This window comes from Schistocerca cancellata, chromosome 7 (assembly GCF_023864275.1).
Source record: "Schistocerca cancellata isolate TAMUIC-IGC-003103 chromosome 7, iqSchCanc2.1, whole genome shotgun sequence".
Lineage (NCBI taxonomy): Eukaryota > Metazoa > Arthropoda > Insecta > Orthoptera > Acrididae > Schistocerca > Schistocerca cancellata.
In genome coordinates this window covers 333,041,493-333,062,521 of record NC_064632.1, presented here as the reverse complement: position 1 = coordinate 333,062,521, position 21,029 = coordinate 333,041,493, and the positions used below count along the sequence as shown (strand labels likewise).

The 21,029-nt window shown below is 40.4% G+C and overlaps 1 protein-coding gene across 10 annotated transcripts in view; it reads left to right on the top strand.

The window, feature by feature from the left end:
* The window catches only part of LOC126091944 (mitochondrial ribonuclease P catalytic subunit), a 135,635-nt gene that overhangs the window by 11,196 nt on the left and 103,410 nt on the right, over nt 1-21,029 (top strand). For all 10 annotated transcript variants that reach the window (XR_007521288.1, XR_007521287.1, XR_007521282.1 and 7 more), the window contains exon 2: nt 4,385-4,610. Coding sequence is in view for 3 of the 10 variants with exons in the window: in XM_049907275.1 (XP_049763232.1) it covers nt 4,385-4,610 (226 nt within the window). In the remaining 7 variants the exon portion in view is untranslated. The remainder of the gene's footprint in view (nt 1-4,384; nt 4,611-21,029) is intronic.

Below are 21,029 nucleotides of genomic sequence, written 5' to 3'. Positions count from 1 at the left end.
CCCATATGCTCAGTCTAAGAAAGCCAGCAAGGCAGTGTTACCTTCAGGATTTGTCACATCCTTTACAACAGCTCTTAAAAGACCTGTCACTGAGAGCAAAGAAACACTCCAAAATCAAACAACAGAGTTGAGTACAAACTTAGGTGCTTGTAGCTGCAACTGCAAAAGGGGGAAATTCTCAGAACCCTTGAGCACTCCAGGCCTGTAGGTCATCCAAACAAAAATATTCAATCTCAAGAAACCGAAAAGTGAGCATACTTATTCATAAGGCCCTGTTCAAGGTTGAAGCAACACAAGCCACCACTTGGAGTACCGGCGGACAGAGGACCAGAGGTGCCACAATTTTAGTAAGATTTCTGTACAGGACATACCATAATTATCAGCAGCTGCATGGGCAGCAAGCTGAGATGGGCACCCAAGTGCAAGATTTGTTACAGTGTGTATCACAATTATTAGTGAAAGCTGACGTGGATGAAAGTTTATGAGGAAAAAGAGTGGGGATGGGGGGAGGGCTGCCAAATGATAAGTTTCTTGCGTGGAAAAATGTTCTTGAACCAGTCCTCTTCTCCATATGAACATCACGAACAAGGGCAACATGGAGGGTATACATTTCCCCTTGAAGGAACTGAATAGCCTGATGACTATTTCCTTTGTCATCTGCTGCATGCCAGAGAGAAAGAGGAAAAGAAAAGCCTTGGTAATTGATGGCTCCCATAATGCAGTAGGAAGTGAATGTCTTTAGAGCTCATGTGGAGGAGTAGTGTAGAAAAAGGCACTGTGTCTATAACTGCAGGAGAGACACTCGAAAATGACTGATGATCCTGTATTATGAACCTAATGTTCACAGAAAAGAAGAAAAAAAAACTGTGGTAGCAATACACTAAGGTTCAAATAGTGTTACTCAGTAGTAAACACTTGGTACACCTCATCTGTCCCACTAACACCAACTTTCTGGTAGTAGCTATTATCATCCATATGCCTCTGAGAATCACCATAAGCACAGCCTACTCCCCACCTCAAAACCTACTTGATAGCAGCTCCTGAGAACTGCTTGTTGGGAATTTTAATGCTCACCATGTGCTTTGGAATTCCAACATCACTTGTCATAGCAGTCAAGTTCTCAAAGGTCACATTGTACAGAAGACACCTAACTTTTTAATGGAGGCCAAGTGACACATTTTAGCTCTGCCACAGGGATATACTTGGTCACTGACGTTTCCTTCTGTTCACCAGTCCTGACAGATATGGTAGAGTGAGAAGGGGAAAGTGATCTGTACTCAAGTGACTGCTTCCTTATCTGGATGCAATTTCTAGGCAAGAGAGAACCCAAAAGGTAGCCACTGAAATGGGTGCTTGGCAGAGTGAACTGAAAGCTGTACAGCCATTTAGCTAGGTTAAAATGTGAAGACAATGTCCAAAATGTCACACTTCTGGTGTCGTAATAACAGCGCACCAAGTTTTAAAACTGTGTTGTTTATGCACTGATAAGAGGGCAGTAAATGATTTGCTTAGGGACAGATTGGTATAAATTTTTTTTTCCCCCCCAACAAATGGATGAATCTAGCGTGGGTTTTAAAATTTTCTGATGACTCAGCACTCAACTTCAAGCTTTTAGGCAACTAATTGTAACAATTGACTGACTGGCTCTTTCCTTTTTTTTTTTTTTTTTTTTTTTTTTTTTTTTTTTTTTTTTTTTTTTTTTTTTTTTTTTTTTTTAGTGGCCGGCCAGCCAGCTGTTACTATCTGGGAAAACTGTTCATGTGTTTTATTGAGCTAATCTTCATTTCACAGAGCAGCTTTTATATTAAGACTGCCATAATTCCATTTGACTATGATGGCAAGTGCTTAAGTGTACATGATGAAACATATGCATGTTTTATTTGTTTTAGTACACTGACTTTTTTAATTATAATTGTAATACCTAAAAAGTATCCTTTTATGCATTTTAAGCTCTCATTTTATTTAATGTGAGGAGGTCCTGTTTGCCAAATGTTGACATTGTCAGACAGTCTAAAAAAAAGAAAAAAGCACTAACATATTTTCATAGTGCACAGTCAACATAATCATTTTTTTGGTAAGGAATGACTTCCTTGCTTAGTTTACATATTGCATATATTCATGCTCAGCAAAGGCACTGATAAACTTTCCATTGAGCACCAGAAAACCAGCATAATCAAACACCTAAGAATTTACACTGAAGTGCCAAAGAAACTGGTATAGGCATGCACATTCAAATACAGATATATGTGAGCAGGCAGAATATGGCACTGCAGTCTCCAACACTTATATGAGATAACAAATATCTGACACAGTTGTTAGATGGTTACTGCTGCTACAATGGCAGGTTATCGAGATTTAAACGAGTTTGAACATTGTGTTAGAGTCAGTGCATGAGCTGTACGACCCAGCATCTCCGAGGTAGCAATGAAGTGGGGATTTTCCCATACAAGCATTTCACAGGTGTACCATAAATGTCAGAAAACTGGTAAAACATCAAATCTTTGACATCGCTGCGGCTGGAAAAAGATCCTGCAAGAACAGGGCCAACAACGACTGAAAAGCATTGTTCAACATGACGGAAGTGCACCCTTCCACAAATTGTTGCAGATTTCAGTGCTGGACCATCAACAAGTGTCGGTGTCCGAACCATTCAATGAAACATCATCGATATGGGCTTTAGGAGCCAAAGGCTCACTCGTGTACCCTTGATGACTGCACGACACAAAGCTTTATGCCTTGCCTGGGGCCGTCAACACTGACATTGGACTGTTGATGATGAAACATCTTGCCTGGTCAGATGAGTCTTGCTTCAAATTGTATCAAGCGGGTGGACATGTATGGGTACGGAGACAACCTCATGAATCCAAGGATCCTACATGTCAGCAGGGGGGACTGTTCAAGTTTGTGGAGGGGTCTGTTATGGTGTAGGGTGTGTGCAGTTGGAGTGATATGGGACCCTTGACAGATACATAAGCATGCTGTCTGATCACCTGCATCCATTTGTGTCCATTGTACATTCTGAAGGACTTGGGCAATTCCAGCAGGACAATGTGACACCCCACACATCCAGAATTGCTACAGAGTGGCTCCAGGAACACTCTTCTGAGTTTAAACACTTCTGCTGCCCCACCAAACTCCCTGGACAGGAACATTGTTGAGCATTCTGGAATGCCTTGCAACATGCTGTTCACAACAGATCTCCACCCACTCGTACTCGTATGGATTTATGGACAGCCCTGCAGGATTCATGGTGTCAGTTCCCTGCAGCACTACGTCAGACATTAGTCGATCCACGCCACGTCGTGTTGCGGCACTTCTGCATGCTTGTGGGGGCCGTACACGATATTAAGCAGTTGTACCAGTTTCTTTGGCTCTTCAGTGTATAATGTTCTGTTTCCTTTATTAATTTCTCATCCTGCATTATTTCTAACAGTGGGGCCTGACCTTAGGCAGTACAAAATTGTATGTATTGTGTTTTATTTAAGTTCAGAGACAGTTTTGCAGAAACCAGGTTATAAACCCTCAACAAAATTTTATTTGCCTTTTCAAGTATTGAAATTCCTTCTTTAGGGGTGATTATAATCATTGCATCATCAACAAACGGAACTATTTGAGGGTATTGGATATACAGTGGCAGGTTATTTATATAACAGTAGAACTGTAACAAAATTGGACCCTGTACTCATCCTGTGGTGTTCTGTAGTGATAATTCCGTGTTCTGAAGACACTCTTTCCTTTCTTAATGTGGCTGACTGTGTTGCTTTAATTTGATTGGATCAAATTCATTTATCAGTAAGACCTCTGATACTATAAGTTTGAACTTTTTTATTATGATACTGTGAACTGTACCAATCAAATATGTCTAATAAGACGGAGAAAATTCAGTGCTCGTTAAGTGGGATATTCTTCACCAACCATCTAGAATGTAACAACATGCCATTGACTCAATAATATTATCGAGGTGTGTTTGTACATTCAGGCCACCTGCCAATGCTCCTCCACTTCCATGAGTGTTGAGAAATGAGTAGTTTGAAGAACCTTTCTTTCATTATTTTGTAAGAAGAATGGTATAATATGATAAGAATGGTATAATATGATTAGCCTAGTTTCACGGTAACCAGTGGGATTTTATGTGAAACTAAAGTACATCTGCAATAACAATAAAAACCAGTGTTTCACCTCAGCTACTAATGAACATTGTTGGAGCTGAATGTTTCCTTTGAGAATGTTAATGTTGTTGCAAAAATTAATTTAGTGAATTTTGTCTCTTCCTGCTATAAAATGTTAATGTACTAATTTAAATAATGGATGTCTGTCAAATTAGGTAATATATTATTTGTGAGATATATATGTAGTGTTTGCTGCCTCATAAAGCTATCTGCAGTCCACAGGAGCTCCTTATCCAAAATGCAGTGAGCAGAGATGAGTCTTTTACACTGGAGGAGTGGTCGTCATTATGCGAGGAAATACTGGTCAGCAAAGGCAGACTGAAACCTACAACACTGGCTGCATATATAATGTCAGAGTGTGTCAGAACCAGTAATCTAAAAGTGGGTCTATCGTTGCTGACATACCTGGAATCCACAGCTTCTGGACCAAACCTTGCGACAGTGAGCACATTAATAAAACTTTCAAACTTAAAGCATGCCTCATTGTTTCTCTAGGAGCAGCTTGAGAAGTGTTTGCTATGAAAGATATTTTTTGACACTTATTCTCCTCTAAACACCACACATTACACCTCTGACAGTTCAGAATGATATAGTTCTTTTACAGAATTGCTGCAGTTTAAAATAAAGGTTATAGTACATCCTTTAAAATGGCAAATTCATTGTGGGACATTTTCTTTCCTTTTAGAAGTAAGTGACTTGCAAACTTTTGTTATAAGGTTGTTAGATGTCAATTTCATCCAAAAACCGTAACTTGCATCCAACTTGTGTTTACAGTTGGAAATATCAATATGTGTCCTGGATTACGTATGCAGTGTACGGAAGCATGTTCAGCCATTGGCGTGACATTTCCTGACACTTCAGAGTAGCAGTGTACTAAAAATTATGTGTTTTGGAGATATAATTAATATGGTGTATCACTTTAACTCTGTATTTTCATAGTACTCAAATACAAATATGAAAAGCAATAAGTATAGCATGTTTGCTTCCCAAATACGTGAGTCAAATGGGGGCTGCTTGTTTTATTTCTCTCAGCCAGTTATATCAAAGGACCCATGCAGGCATCGAATATCACTGCTTCATCACCCAAGTTCATAAACATTGTAGTGTGAACACACATAAAAACCATTAAACATCTCATTTCGGAATAGAAATTGTGAAAAACATTTAGCACAGAGGACACTAACATACACCACATTAAATATCTCTCCAAAATATGTCATATTTATTACAGTCTTATGTCATGAAGCGTTGAGAAATGTGATGTCAGCAGCTAAATATGCTACCTGCAGATCTTTTCTTGGAGTTAGCTTTAGGTGTTATTTAGTAGTTGATTATGAAAAGGAAAAGGGGATACAGTTTGTAACATTTTAGGGAACCATGGCACCTTAGGGGATATCCATTAATTACGTGAGGGGTTTTCCTTAAAATTTGGACCCCTCACCCCTAAAAGTTCACAATTTTTGAATTTTTTCCTTTGGTTGCACCATGAAACCTTGCTTCTTGCCAAAGTTTATGATTCTAGGTCAACAGGAAGTACCCTCCAGGTTTGATGAGTGAGTTTTTGAGTATCAAAATATGTGACATAACTGGCTGTATCTTATAATTGCTTTAATGTTAGAAGCTTCAATTTTTTACACCATCAAGGTACTGTGGACCTTAGTATATGACATAAATTTCAACCTGATACTTCTACCCATACCTGAGAAAAATGGTGTTTGACAGTCAGACAGATGGACAGGCAGACAGGCGGATGACAAATGACAGCCAGACAGACAGCAAAGTGATCCTGTAAGGGTTCCGTTTGTACCAAAAAGTTGACCTTTTATTGGTAGATTACATACATTCATGAACATCTTCATTTACAGACATAGTTTGCAAGTGACAATTGGTGTGTGGCGGAGGGTACCCTGTACTATTACTAATTGTTTCCTTTCCTGTTCCATTTCCAAATAGAATGAGGGAAAAATGACTGTCTCTATGCCTCTGTACGAGCCCTAATCTCTCTAATCTTGTCTTCATGGTCCTTACGTGAAATGTACATTGGCGGCAGTAGAATCTTTCTGCAGTCAGTCTCAAATGCCAGTTCCCTAATTTTCTCAATAGTGCTCCTCATAAAAAATAGCACCTTTCCTCCAGTGACTCCCTTTTGAGTTGCCAAAGGATCTCAGTAATACTTGCTTGTACTTTGAACCTACTGCTAACAAATCTAGCTGCCCGTCTTTGAATTGCTTTGATGTCTTCCTTTAATCTGACCTGGTATGGATCCTAAACACTCAAACAGTGCTCAACAGGGGGTCTCATTAGTCACTTATAAGCGGTCTGCTTTACAGATGAACCACACTTTTCTAAAATTCTCCTAATAAACCAAAGTTGACCATTCACCTTCCCTACTGTAATCCTTGCTTCTCATTCTATTTCATATTGCTTTGCCATGTTATGCTTGTATATTTAACCAGCATGACTTTGTCAAGCAGAAAACTAATAATTTAGTACTCTGTTTGTTTTTCCTACTCATCTGCATTAACTTACTTCTTCTACATTTAGAGCTAGCTGCCATTTATCACACCAACTAGAAATCCTACAGCCACCCAATGACAACACCTTCCCACACACTACAGCATTATCAACGAACACCCTGTTAGTCAGATAATTTATGTATGTAAAGAAAGAATAACAGGAGTTCTATCACATTTTGCAGGGGTGCAACTGACAATACCCTTGTCTCAGATGAACATTCCTTTTCAAAAGACAACATTGTTTGCACGTTCCTTTGAACCGTATGATTACATAGATTAGATTAGATTAATTATTCATTCCATAGACCCATAAAAGAGGGAATCCTCCTGGCTGTGGAACATGTCAGATAAACACATTACAAAAATGTAATTAGAAAAACTTGAGTTTCATTAATTTTAACAATCCTCAGTCAATAAACAGTAAAATTATGTACATGAATTAAATTTAAACTTCTAATATTTACTGGTTTAAAACTTTACATCTGCTTTCATTAAATCCACCATTCAGACATTTGCTAGTTTCTTGGCTATTACAATCAAGTATTGTCAAAAATTAAAGTAAATTATTCATTTCAGTGATCCTCAGTTAAGAACAGTCAGATTATGTACAAGATTTAAAATTAAACTTCCACTATTTACAGACTTAAGACTTACATCTGCTTTCCATACATCCGTCATTCACACAGTAGGTAGTTACTTGGCTGTTACAACTAAGTATTGTCAAAAATTAAAGTATGATAAATTTTCATTAAAATGGTCTACTGCACTTGTTGAGAAACTCATGGATGGAATAGAAGGAGTTGGCCACCAAATATTCTTTTAAATTATGTTTAAATTGTGCCTTGTCTGAAACTAAACTCTTAATGGTTGCTGGTAACTTATTGAAAATATGCAATGCTGAATACTGGACTCCTTTCTGGTTTTAAATCTTTAGCTTTTCAACCTCTTGATTGATTAACATGCTCAATAAGAGAATTCTTGTTAGCGAAATTCAGTTTAGCTTCCCTCCACGAATGTTATCATCTTGCTCGCATGTGTGTTTCAACTTGTCATCATGCTGCTTAATGTTTGTATTGTTAACATTTTGATGCAAATTCATATTGACTACAACAATGCCAGCTTTACATGAGTTTCAGAATAAAATGACTGACTCACTGACCTGCGGCAATTTCGACCTGTGTGGCCCGAGAACTACTCAAATGAAATCCAACACTTGTATGGCATTTGTTTTTGAAATCGGGGAATCCTGGGCGTGCACAGGTGTAAAACATTCAGTTCAGGGAGGCAATAAAGATTGGTGGGCACTTTAATATTGTCTATAGTCAGGATTAATGATACTGGGTATCTCTCATAAGAGTCAGCAGGCACATTTTCTCTGGTGTTTCGGCAGATATTTTGCAATTTCATTTCTGCATTGTGCAGCAGGTGTCAGCCCAAACAATTACTGCTGGTCACGTCTTTCATGTGATGCCTAATGTCAACTGAAAACGTCAGTTAGTTTACCATTAAAAAAAAAAGGAATTTTATGTGCTCATTTGATAAAGTGCGTTAATATTTGTCCAATATTACTAATTTATATTTAGAGGCACAGTAAAACACGAAGACTAAACAGCATTCCAGCAGCAACTTAGTAATTCCGCACGCTTGGCGGTAGCAGTCAGTGTGGGCCAGAGCAGTGATGTCACTGTTGGAGTTTTGGTTATTCTTTGTGTTTTACTGCTCGGGTTAATACATATCAATAAAGTGAATATTGCACTAGACTAATCTGAGAACACTTTACCAAATGGGCAAGTAAAATTGCACTGTAAAAATAATTTCGTTCATAACGGGAAACAAACGAATGCTTTCTGCTGACACTGGGTGTCGCATGATTGGTGTGATGAGCACTATTTGTCTGGCCTGACTCTGTCTACACAATGCAAGAACGAAACTGCAAATATCTACTGAAACTCCAGAAAAAATGCATTTGTCTATTGATAGTGACACCATGTATAAAAACAAAATGTTATCCATTATAATAATGTAAATTCTGTGAACTAAAAAGTTGACATGAGATTTTCATTGGCCGCCCCCCCCCCCCCCCCCTTTCCCCTTTAAATGAAATTTGGTGAGATTTTTCTGGAATCTTCCCTTTGTTTCTTGAGTTCAGGTAATTAATGGATGTCCCATTAGTTCTGATTGGTAAATATCATAGTCTTCCACAGTATGGAAACAGACTTACTGTATGAAACCCAATATATATGAGTGCATATAACAGAACCAATGCCATAAATCTGAGAAATTGCATATAATGTATTTTTAGTGTTAATATTTTGTTGCTGATGTTATTTATGTGGTGAATTTTTAGTCTAAAACTGGTACAAGTGGAGAGTGATTTCTCATGATTTCGCTAACTATCTTGTTTAGCCAGGTGTAGCATAACAAGGCTGATCACAGTGAGAAATTACTATGGCTTTAGCAATTGCTGTATCATGTATATAAAAATGGCAATTTTTCCCTCCCCCTCCATCAGATAAATTTTTGTGAATGCGAGCACTAGCTACTTAGGACAAAAATGCACGAGAATATTGACCATGATCTTCTTCAATAACTTTTTTAACATTTTACTTGCAATTATGTATGAATTGTTTTTGTTGTTTTAGTAGTTTAATTTACAGACACAGATAAAGGTGTGTCTAAAATAAAACAACTAAATAATGAAAACAAAGGTTTCAAAAAGTTTTTAAAAATTGTTTATGTTTTTGAACAATAGTCTGAACATTTTTGCACCCCTAATTCTGAAAATGCATCCATTTTTCATCATCAGATCAGGTTTCTGTGCTAATTCACTTCCGAAAAAACCTGTGAGCTTTGAATGAAATGTATTAAACATTCGTGACATGACCTGTGTGTTTTGTTAATATTCCTTCACCAAATTCATTTTTTGAGAGAAAAATATTTTTGTCAATACGAGGGGCATCCAGTAAGAAATGAACACTTTTTTCGTATGAAAGCAAGTTAATTTTGTGTAGGATCCCAGAACATCATATTATTCCGCACTCTTTTCGCTACAGACCCCTATTTTTCAACATAATTTCTTTGCAATGTGATGGCCGTTTGCCACCTTACTTGGAGGCATGTAAGTGCACACGATACTGCTCTACCGGTCGAGGTGCTGATAACCTAGCCATTGATGCTCATAAGCCAAACACACACACTACTAATTGACGTTGGAGCCAACATCTTGCTGCATCAGTAACCTTCCTATCATTCATGCACTGCTTCCTGCATAGTACATTCTTGATTGTGCCACGCAGATGGAAGTCGGAAGATGCGAGATCCCAGCGGTAGTATGGAAGAGGAAGAACAGTCCAGTAAAGTTTTGTTAGCTACTGTCAGGTGCCCAGACTTGTGTTTGGCCTTGCATTCTCATGGCAGGGTGTATATGGCCCGGTAGATCTGGGAAAAACTCGGGAATTTTTTCATGTGTTAGAAAACAGGGAAATACCCGGGAATTTTTTAGAATTCTGGGATTTTTTTGTTGTTTTAGTTTTCAGTTAAATTTTTGTAATTTTGACAGGTAAGATTCGATACTCTAACAAAGGATATTACTGCATCCCTCTACTGTTGAATAATACTGCAACAATAAAACATCAGTGAGTAAAAAAACGAAAATAAAACATAAACTGCAAAGGAAATGTTCCATATACAACAACAAAACACAGTGCTCATACAAGCGTTTGCCAACAGCAAAATGTGTCAAAGGCTTTAGGAAGACTATGCAATGCTTCATAACAACAGATTGCCTCTGATGAGTGTGGCGTCACAACTGTTTACATTAGATTCGTTTTAGCAGTTACGAGCGGGCTCATGCGCATGCGCAGTTGAGTGGTGTATGAGTAGTACCTTCTCCCGTTTCTGGCTATAGAAATGTGGCTGTTGGGTGTGTAAGTGGTCGCAGCAAGCAGCTAGATGCACCTTGGAAAAATTTTACTGCTACATCCAAGCATCCAGATTCACGCATGCGCAGCGGGCCCAGATCTATGAGGAAGGGAGGGGTGGGGGGGGGGGGGGGGCAAATTAATATTCTTGAGCAGAAAAAACCTTGTTTCACAAAGTGCCTAGCATCCAGCGCACGTTGGTCTATTGATTACTCATATTATTTTGATGCGCATCCCTGTTGGTTTTTGGACACTCTCTGTAAGTTGATTTCTGAATGAATCATAAGCCGCATGGAGTAGCCATGCGGTCTTGGGCGGCTTGTCACAGTTCGCGCAGCTCGCCCCATCAGAGGTTCGAATCCTTCCTTCGGGCATGGGTGTATGTGTTGCCTTAGTGTAAGTTAAAGTTAGATTAAGCAGTGACTAAGACTAAAAAAAAAAAAAAAAACATAAGTTGATTTTTGATTGCGTGCGTAGTGTATGTGATGTCTCTGTCAGGCTAGAAATAAACTTTCCTGCAGGCAAAAGGGGACCGGAGTATATAAGCTGAGCGGAGTAAAGCTGAACAAGTGAATGCCAATCGCTGTCTGATTATGTTGTTGAGTGGGTTTGCGAATGATCAGCATTGTTATAATTACTAGGGAAATCCATAGATTCAGACTACCAGGGTGGAAATAAATGACTAACAGGAGTAACAGGTAAGAAAGATTACGTATTATCTTCTCGGTGCATCCAGGAAAATGAAATTTTGTCAGAAAATTTTTGGCCAGATCGCTACACTAGTAAGGGCCAGTTGAACAGTCCTCATCTAGCAGCCGCTTAAGTTCCATTCTGGAAGTAACGTGGAAAATGGTTTGTACGAACATAACAACGCCTAACCAGAGAGTAATCATGGATAACTAAACTGGTGAGTCTGACAGGGTTAGTGAAGTTAACGGGCGAGTAGGTTTTGACAAAGGCAGGAATAGCTCCAGAATTAGTCATGAAAAGATTGTTTGTTAGAACAAAGAAGGAGAAGAAATGGGGACATCACACAAATTAGGGAAGAACATGATGATTCCAAATTTATATAAAAATCTCGTACTACAACTTTTCGACCTCATGCTCGAGAAACTGGAGCGTTTGAAAGAAATGTGAAACTATTTTCTAACATAAAGCTTTTTGCTTGTAGTATGCCTAAAAGGCATTTGATATTGGTACTTCGTGAATTATATCATGCTGTAAAAAAGACCATTTGTGCCAAAACAGTCTTGTTTATTTATTGTGTATTACAATTGCTGCAATATTAGGCAGGCCTATTTAGTTTTATCTAGCAGACAGTGACGTAACACACATAATCAGATCAAGAAACACACCAGTCTTGGGTACTATTTGTATTAACAGCTTTTTCAATATTCGACAATGACATTTCGATTTTTCATGTAGAAAGAAGTTTGACGAACTTTGATGAGGTAATAGATTCTTTCCCAGAAAGGAAAGCACGTGATGTAAAACTGTAGCAAGATTAGAGAGAGAAAAAAGCTAGGGCTTAAGGATTGAAGAAAAGTGTACTGCCTTGCTGGTTTCTTGTCTTTACTGGTTTTATGTATCCTATACTTAATATAATGTCACACAAAACAGCAAGTTATTGGCTAACTGGCAATAAAGAGTGCAAATTTTCTGAAGAGTTCTAGTTCTCCCGATTACAAATAATCCCATCCAGTATTAATTACGAGTTCTTTTTTTAAGAGGGGCAGTATGTCAAACTGGGCGACTGGGAGCAGGACATTTTAATTTCCACTGTCCTGAATATAGTTTGATGGCATCCAGTACAAAATATACATGTTTCAATTCCACTGAGCGAAATACAGTGATGTGCGATAGAAGAATGCTGTGTGAAGAGGGGTGGCACTGCACTCTGGCACACTTGAGACCGAATAACATGTCTTAAATTTCCTCAAAGATATATGTTTTATGTATCAGTCTTCCGAACGATGTGCACTACAAAATGAACGTATTTTTGAAAATTCGATTTTTTAAAATTTTTGACATCATATCTCAAATGCTCGAGGGAGGGAGGCTGGGAAGGAGGGGGGAGGGAGGGGGACGCCACTATTTTAGTATTGCCCTGGTTCGGAAATATCGTAGATCCGGGTCTGATGCGCAGAGCATTCTGAGTTATAGTGGGGAAGTGTGTAGTCTCCATGGACCTGTTTTTACATTTAATGACTTTGCTGTTTCCTCTTCATTTACTGCTCTCACGTCAAATGAAAATAAGATGGATTTCTGTGGCCGGGAGATATCAAGTGAATTAAAACACATTCACATAATTACAGAAGGATAATATATGTTATTAGTTTCAGATTTTATTTTATTTCCACTTTTCTGACAGCCATGCATTAATCGCCTTATAGAACAATGAAGTTTTTTTGTTGGTTTGCTAAAGAAATTTGGTTTTTATTAATATTTTACGCTGAGGCAGTCAACGTGTTTGAAACAAAGTGTTTAATTCCACTCTATTGGCTGATTTCAACTGCTCGCTGCATTTCATGTGCACGTTTTCGTCTTCCAGCACATGTAGCATTATGCCATAATAAAGAATCAAAAATGAGTTAATACAGTACTCGTATTCCAAGAAAATTTACATCTCGAAACCAACACTGAAAAGCTTAATATCAGGTCGAGGCCTACTTCATTGGGAATCTGGACATACAAATGTGCTCTTTAAGTATGCACTCTAAATGTGCCATTTTAGTATGGTTCACGAAATTCCAATGCACTTGGAGTATCCTCGGTGGCTTTTTTCTTTTATGACATAATGTAATATCTTTTAATGTTTCCACGTATGAAGATACAGGCTTCCTGCGTCATAGCAGCTGACAAAGTGCAGTGGCACCTGTTATCTGGCACTCGCTGACGACTACTGAAACGAACCTATTTCTAACAGGTCGCGGGAAAATATTGCGAATGGTGGTTTGAAAAGCGTTACTTTCAAAGTAAATTTCCTTTTATGCTAGTTGAACTATGTGCGAGAATGTACGATGAATTTCTTAACTCACAGAGTGTTTGATGACGAACCATTTAGAAGTATTTCGAGCCCAGAAGACCAGACATTCATGTCGTTATTATGAGCAAATTGATGTTGTGCTACCGGAAGCTCTCTCTCCTCTGCGGTAGCTAATTTATTTGTGGAAAACTTTGAGGACACGTCACTGGACTCGGCTAAAAATTTTACTGATGCATTTGTGTGATATATCTTAAAGTGTAACACGTGCAAAAAATATCAACATTATATGTGAAAGCTTAGCTTCTCTTGTAGCTTATTAACCTTAGAGACCAATATTATATGTGAAAACTTTGCTTTTCTTTTAGCAACACTATGTATATTATTTTAAAACATTAACTTTTCTTGTTTGTGTATCTGCGCAACTTAACAGTGATGTTACTATTAGCTGACTACATCACGTGTCCTGTGGTCTGAATATCTGCTGTCATTGGCTGGCGGGATCACGTGACATGAGCTGTGACTGGCTCACAAAAGCGCATCGCAATGTCGATTACAATGGTTTGGAAAGTAACATGCAGTATTTGGTGGAATTCGAATTTATACTTTTGTAATACGACAATATGCAGCGTACATGTTGCTGCATATCAAAAGTCTTTCCAAAAGGAGTTTTCTTTCCTGAGTTTTGTTTTCTAAAGTGCCGGGAAATTCTACGCCCATGTATAAAAACATAACCATTCAAAGGATTGATAAGTTTTACAGTTCTGAGGGAAAATATACTATCCCTTAATAACAAGGAAAAAGTGTGTTTTCATCCAGGAGAAAGTGTATTTTTACCCAGGAAATCCAGGAATTTTTTTTCCTTGTCCGCGTATACACCCTGCATGGGGAAGGAGAGGTTTATTGACATTATTTTGGCAACAGATATGCTGAAGTCATTTCTTCAGTTTCCTGAGGGTAGCACAGTACACTTCAGAGTTGATTGTTGCATCATGATGGGGGACATCAAACACAATAACCCCTTCAGGGTCCCAGAATCTCATGGTCATGACTTTACCAGCTGCTTTCAGATGTGGTCATGCTTTTTAAAGGGTAGGAAATGCCTGTGCCTGGGCTGTGGTAGGAGGTGGCAGGTGGATGTATGGTACATGTCTTGCATCTGGGTTGACAACAAGGGAATGACCCACATGGTGCAGAGTTGGGTGCAGGATTGAAACAGGGATGGACAAGAATATTCTGTAGGTTGGGTGAGTGATGGAACACTAATTGGTTGATGTCGGTAGGAGGGTGGGTAGGACATCACTCATCTCACGAGAGAGCACCTAGTCGAAGCTATGGTGAAGGATGTGGTTGAGCTTTTCAAGGCAAGCAGATGACACACGATATGTTTATGAATGAGTTGGACAGGATACTGTCTGCCAATAAATGCTCTGATTGTCTTTATATTTTTACAACTTTTGCTTTCCGATGTGGATGTGGCATCCTTGGGTAGCAAGGCTCCAAGGAAGAGATTTTTTGATGTGAAGCAGGTGACAGTTGTCAAAGTGGAGGTACTGCTGGTGGTTGATTCACTTTATATGAACAGATGTATTTATGGGGCTGTTTGAGAGGTGGAAATTGAATCTAGGAAAGTGGCTTGTTGAGTTGAGGAGGACTGGATGAAGCTAGTTGGGAGTAGATGTTCAGGTTTTGGCGACCATAAGCCTAGATCATGAAAATGTCATCAATGAATCTGAACCAGGCAAGTTGTTTTAGGAATACGAAGGATTCCCCCAGCTGGTCCGTAAATAAGTTGTCACAGGATGATGCCATGTGAGAACTCATGACAGTACCATGAATTTATTTATAGATCTGGCCTTCAAAATTGAAATAGTTGTAGGTCAGGATATGGTTGGCTAAGAGGATTAGGAAAGGGGTGGTGTGTTTGGTATCAGAAGGATGTTGGAAATTAAGATGACATTAATTTTTCTCCATTGTGTTTCGTAACTGTTTCTCCCTTCAAACTAATAATGTGGCATACATTTGAGTACAGCTTGTGCTCGGGCCAATATAGTGCCTGCTATTAAGACTGTCATCATATGGGGATTGTGAGTGTCATTGTGGAACAAAATGTTTTCAATTAAGAATATCTTAATTACATGGTAAAAAAATATTTCAACAAAAGGTAATTTTGGATGTAGTTCAGTTAAATAGTAATTGTAGTCTCATTAAAAAATTATATGTGCATTCTTTAGGTATGGTAGTGGTTGTGGTGGTGATGGTCTCCACTCCAAAGTGTGGTTTGATGCAGTTGTCCCTGCTAGTCTGTCCTGAGTAACCCTCTTCATTTCTGCAAAACTACTGCAATCCATATCCAGTTGAATATGCATACTGTATTTGGGGCTTGTTCTCCTCCTACAACTTTTATTTCCCTATACTTTTGTCCATTACCAGATTGACAATTCTTTGATGTCACAAAACGTATCTTGTCAACTAGTCCCTTATATTTGTCAAGTTGTACCATAAATTCATTTTTTCTTCAATTTGGTTCAGTATCTGCTTATTAATTATTCAATCTATTCATGTAATCTTCAGCATTCTCCTGTAATACGACATTTTAAAAGCTTCTGTTCTTTACATGTGTGAAGTGTGTGTCATCCATGTTTCACTTTCATATAAGGCTACACTCCAGACAGATATTCTCAGAGAAAACTTCCTAACATTTAACTTTATACTCAATGTTGACAAGCTTATCTTTTACAGAAATACTTTTCTTGCCATTGACAATCTACATTTTATATCATCTCTACTTCAGCCATTGCCACTTATTTTGCTATCAAAATAACAAAACTCATATACTACTATGAGCCTCATTTCCTTAGCTAATTTTCTCAGAATAACGTGATTTAATTTGACTACATTCTATTATCTTTGTTTTACTTTTGTTGATGTTCATGTTATAACCTCTCTTCAGTACATTACCCATTGAATTAAACTGTTCATCCAATTCTTTTGCCATCTATGGCAGAACTACCATCAGCAGTCCTCAAAGGAAGTTTGTCCACAAAGGCTTTAACTAGTGTAAAATTCTCTGGCTTCAGCTGAGTGAAAGTGAATTTGTTGAAATTATATGCTTTTTTTTTTTTTGTCAACCCCATAATTTTCTGATGAAGGGTTAAGGTGATGTCGCGATTATCCTTACATAGCCACCACAGTTTTTATTTCTTCTCTGTGAACTTTAATTTGCTTACCAAATTTCTGCTTTCTTTCTTTCACAACTTACTCAGTGTACAGTCTGAGTAACATTGAGCATAAGCTACCACCTTGTCTTATTTCTCTGCTACTTCTTCCCTTTCATGTCCTTTGACTCTTATAACTGCAGTCTGGTTTCTGTACAAGTTATGTTAACTTATCCTACCCTGTTCTATATCCTTGCTGCCCTCAGAATTTCAAGGACTGTAGTCCAGTCAGTATTGTTGCATGTTCATATATTTATTTGGAACCTAAACTGATGTTGTCTGCCCAATGTATGTATTTCTGCTCACATTAATTCACAGTTTTAAATCATCCTAAACCTTCCCCAAAAGGTTCTGTGACATGGTGGTTGGTCAGTCAACAGACATGCTCGTTGTTTCATATTTGTCAGCTACATATGGAATCGCAAAAGCTAATTGACAGTTTACAGCTGATACCACTGTTCATGTCTGTTTCTGTAATAGATTAATGTCCATTTGCTTCCACCAGGTTTTTCAACCCAGAAGTACAAAATTTTTCTTAACATCCCAAAATTAGTGAAAATAATTTCATAATAGTGAATTGAAAATGTTGCTGTTGGAAAATGCAAATATGTCTATTAAGAAATGGCAATGAACAGCAAAATCATCTGAAAAATGGCTAAAATTGGCTCGTGTCATTTCAGATGTAGCTAACACATTTGGGATGACGAGCCTGACAGCCAACTGATCGACCAATAAAACACAGTCCCTTTGAGTGGGGCTGAGAATTATTTACAACTGTGAATAAATGTCACCAGAAATAAAAACATTGGGCAGACAGTATGGATGGTGCAAAAATATTTGGAAGAGCATCTGTGCCACATAAAAAACAAAACACTATTTCGACTAACAAATCCACTGTGTAGAGCATATCATCTCCTGTAAATGTGCTGTGAAACATTATAAAAAAGATCATGGCCTGTGCTATCTCATCTTGTGACAGTATTACAAAAGAAGATGCAGAAATCCATCAATCCATCTGTCCAAGAACATCATTAACTGAGATACGCCCCCGCTCCCCCCCCTCCCTCTGTGGGTCCTGGGGTTAGAATAGGCCTGCGGTATTCCTGCCCGTCATAAGAGGCGACTAAAAGGAGTCTCCAATGTTTTGGCTTTACTGTGATGGTCCCCTCTCGGGTTTGAACTCCACCTTTTCCAAATTTCTGTTGATAGTGTGTACCACTTGGGGAAGGACGCCTTACGTGGTGTTTTTTGTTTGTCCATTGTGCACCAAGATCTTACATGCTACTTATTGTCGTGTAGTGGGCTTTGCACCCAATGTCTTATGGGTTGCCTACTTCTTGTCTCCTGCACTGTACCATCCTTCGCGCGCATGACAGTTCTGGACCATTTCGACACCCAAAATCCAGCACGGTAGCCAGTCCATTGTGGTGGGGTTGTCATGTAGCCTCTTGATGGTAGCCTTCTGACAACACATGGATCGCACTGTTGATGCCTGAGCTGAAACCTCCCCATGTATGCCAAGTAGTAGGTGCCCATCCTTCTGTGGCACTGGGACTCCCGCAGTGGCCATTCCGCCAGGTGGCCCTTGCTGAGGCTGGGTGGCACCTGTGGGGAGAGCCCCTGGTTAGAGCGGGTGGCATCAGGGCGGATGAACCGCAATGAAATGGGTTAAATTGAATCAAGCTGGTGGTCACTCGGCTCCAGCAGTCTGCAAACATGTCGGAAATTGTTTTGATGCTGCGACGTATGATTCCTGATTGTTCCCCTCCCTGGCTACACCTTGGGAGGACTGTAGGGCGACCAGGTCTCAAGAGCCGTATTCGCCTTGGTACCTAGTTTGCAGCAGTACTGATGAAAAAACCTCTCAGGCAACGAAGCCCCAGTCTTTCGTAGACCACCTTAAAGATAGGTTTGAGGAAGTGGCGACTCAGTCTAAAATGCGTAGTGGGGCGATTTTGACCCAAGCAGCCTTCCCAGCCCAGTTGTGGGTGTTGCTCACCTGTGACAAGCTGGGGATATCCCTATGTCGATTACTCCCCATAAAAGCCTTAACTTGGCCCAGGGTCTTATTTTCCATCGTGACCTCATTTGCAGTCTGATGAGGAGCTACATGCCAACTTGGAGCGACGGGATGTCCACTTCGTCCGACGCATGCTTAGAGGACCCAAAGATAACAGGGTTGCTACCGGTGCCTTCATCTTGGCTTTTTAAGGTGACTAGTTACCTGAAAAGGTCAAGGTGATGGTTTACCGCTGCGATGTGAAACCTTATGTCCCTCCTATGCGGTGCTTCAAATGCTGGAGGCTTGACCACATGTCATCTTGCTGTAACTCCAGTGCCACCTGCAGGGATTGCAGTCATCCTCTGCACCCAGGCACTCCGTGTGTGCCTCCTCCCACTTGTGTCAACTGCGGAAAGCACCACTCCCCCTGCTCGCCTGACTGCCCTGTACTCCGTATGGAGCGGCGGATAATGGATATAAAATCCCTGGACAGGCTCACCTATCAAGATGTAAAGAGGAAATATGAATGACTTCATCCTGTTCCAATGACTACCTCATATGCTGCGACTGCGACTTCGCTGCCCCTGTTGATGACGGCTGTCCCTGCATTTGTTAAACCTCCAGTGGGCCCTCAGAGCCGCCCCGAGTCTTCCCCCATGTCTGTGATGGGGAACACTGCTTCTTCGGTGCTCCCAAGGTACCTCCTTTGGGAGACCAACCCCCGAAATTGACGGGGTTGACAGACGCCGCCTCCCGCCGGAGGTATGCCAGCCGCCTCCGGCTTCTCTCATGCGGAAAGGGTCCCTTGAAAGTCTACCTTCTAAGACATCCTCCAGCGTGACAGCTCACACGAGTCAGTGGCTCAAGGAGCCATGAGTGGCAGATCGCAGAGCTTCCCACTTGCAGATTTTGGCGTCCCTCGATGACCTCAATCTTGCCTCTGTCTCAGGCGCAATGGTTTTCGATTAAGGTTCAAATGGCTCTGAGCACTATGGGACTCAACATCTTAGGTCATAAGTCCCCTAGAACTTAGAACTACTTAAACCTAACTAACCTAAGGACATCACACACACCCATGCCCGAGGCAGGATTCGAACCTGCGACCGTAGCAGTCCTGCGGTTCCGGACTGCAACGCCAGAACCGCTAGACCACCGCGGCCGGCTTTTCGATTAAGGCTCTCCTTCGGTGGTGGTATATGATCCAGTGGCATAACCTGCCTCCTAGGACCCTTCACGCCTTTTTCGGCCGTGGACAGTGTCATTCTCCAGTGGAATGCAGTGGTTTTTTCCACCACCTTGCTGAGCTCCAACAACTTATCAGCCTTCACCCTTAACCCTTTACCCTTTACCCTTTCTTCTGCATTGTTCTCCCGGAAACTTGGTTTCCGGCGATGTGTACCCCCACCCTCTGTGGCTATTGGGGTTATTATAAGAATCGGGCAGCTTCTGAGAGGGTAGCTGGTGGAATCTGTGCCTTCATCCTTAACTCTCTTTACAGCGAGTGTGTGCCTCTTCAAACACCTTTAGAGGCTGTCACTGTTATCGTGTGGACATCACAGGCTGTTACTGTCTGCAGTGTCTATCTTCCACCGGATGGCGATGTCCCGTAGCATGTATTTGCTGCACTGATAGCCCAACTACTGCCGCCTTTTCTGTTACTGGGCAACTTTAACACCCATAACCCTCTGTGGGGTGGATTGGTGGCAACAGGCTGAGGCACTGCTGTTGAGCATGTGTGGGCGCAGCTCGACCTTTCTCTCTTAAATAATGGTGTCCCCACGCATTTCAGTGTGGGGCATGGCGCATACTCAGTCATTGACCTTTCGGTCTGCAGCCCTGGCCTTCTGCCATCCGTCAACTGGAATGTGCATGATGACTAGTGTGGTAGTGACCACTTTGCAATCTTTCTGTCATTGCCACAGCGCCGCACTTCTAGGTGCCTCCCCAGATGGGCTTTGAATAAGGCTGACTGGGACTCTTTTGCCTCCATTGCCACTCTTGAGCCTCTTGCTCCCAATGCTGTTGATATGGTGGTTCACACGATAACCACCGGTATCATTTCTGCAGCGGAATCTGCAATTACCTGTTCTTTCCGGTCCCCTCGGTGGATGACTGTGCATTGGTGGTCACCCGAGATCACTGAGGTGATTAGAGATCGCAGACGGGCCCTCCAGTGTCATAAGCGGAACCCATCACTGGACCACGTCATTGCCTTCAAGTG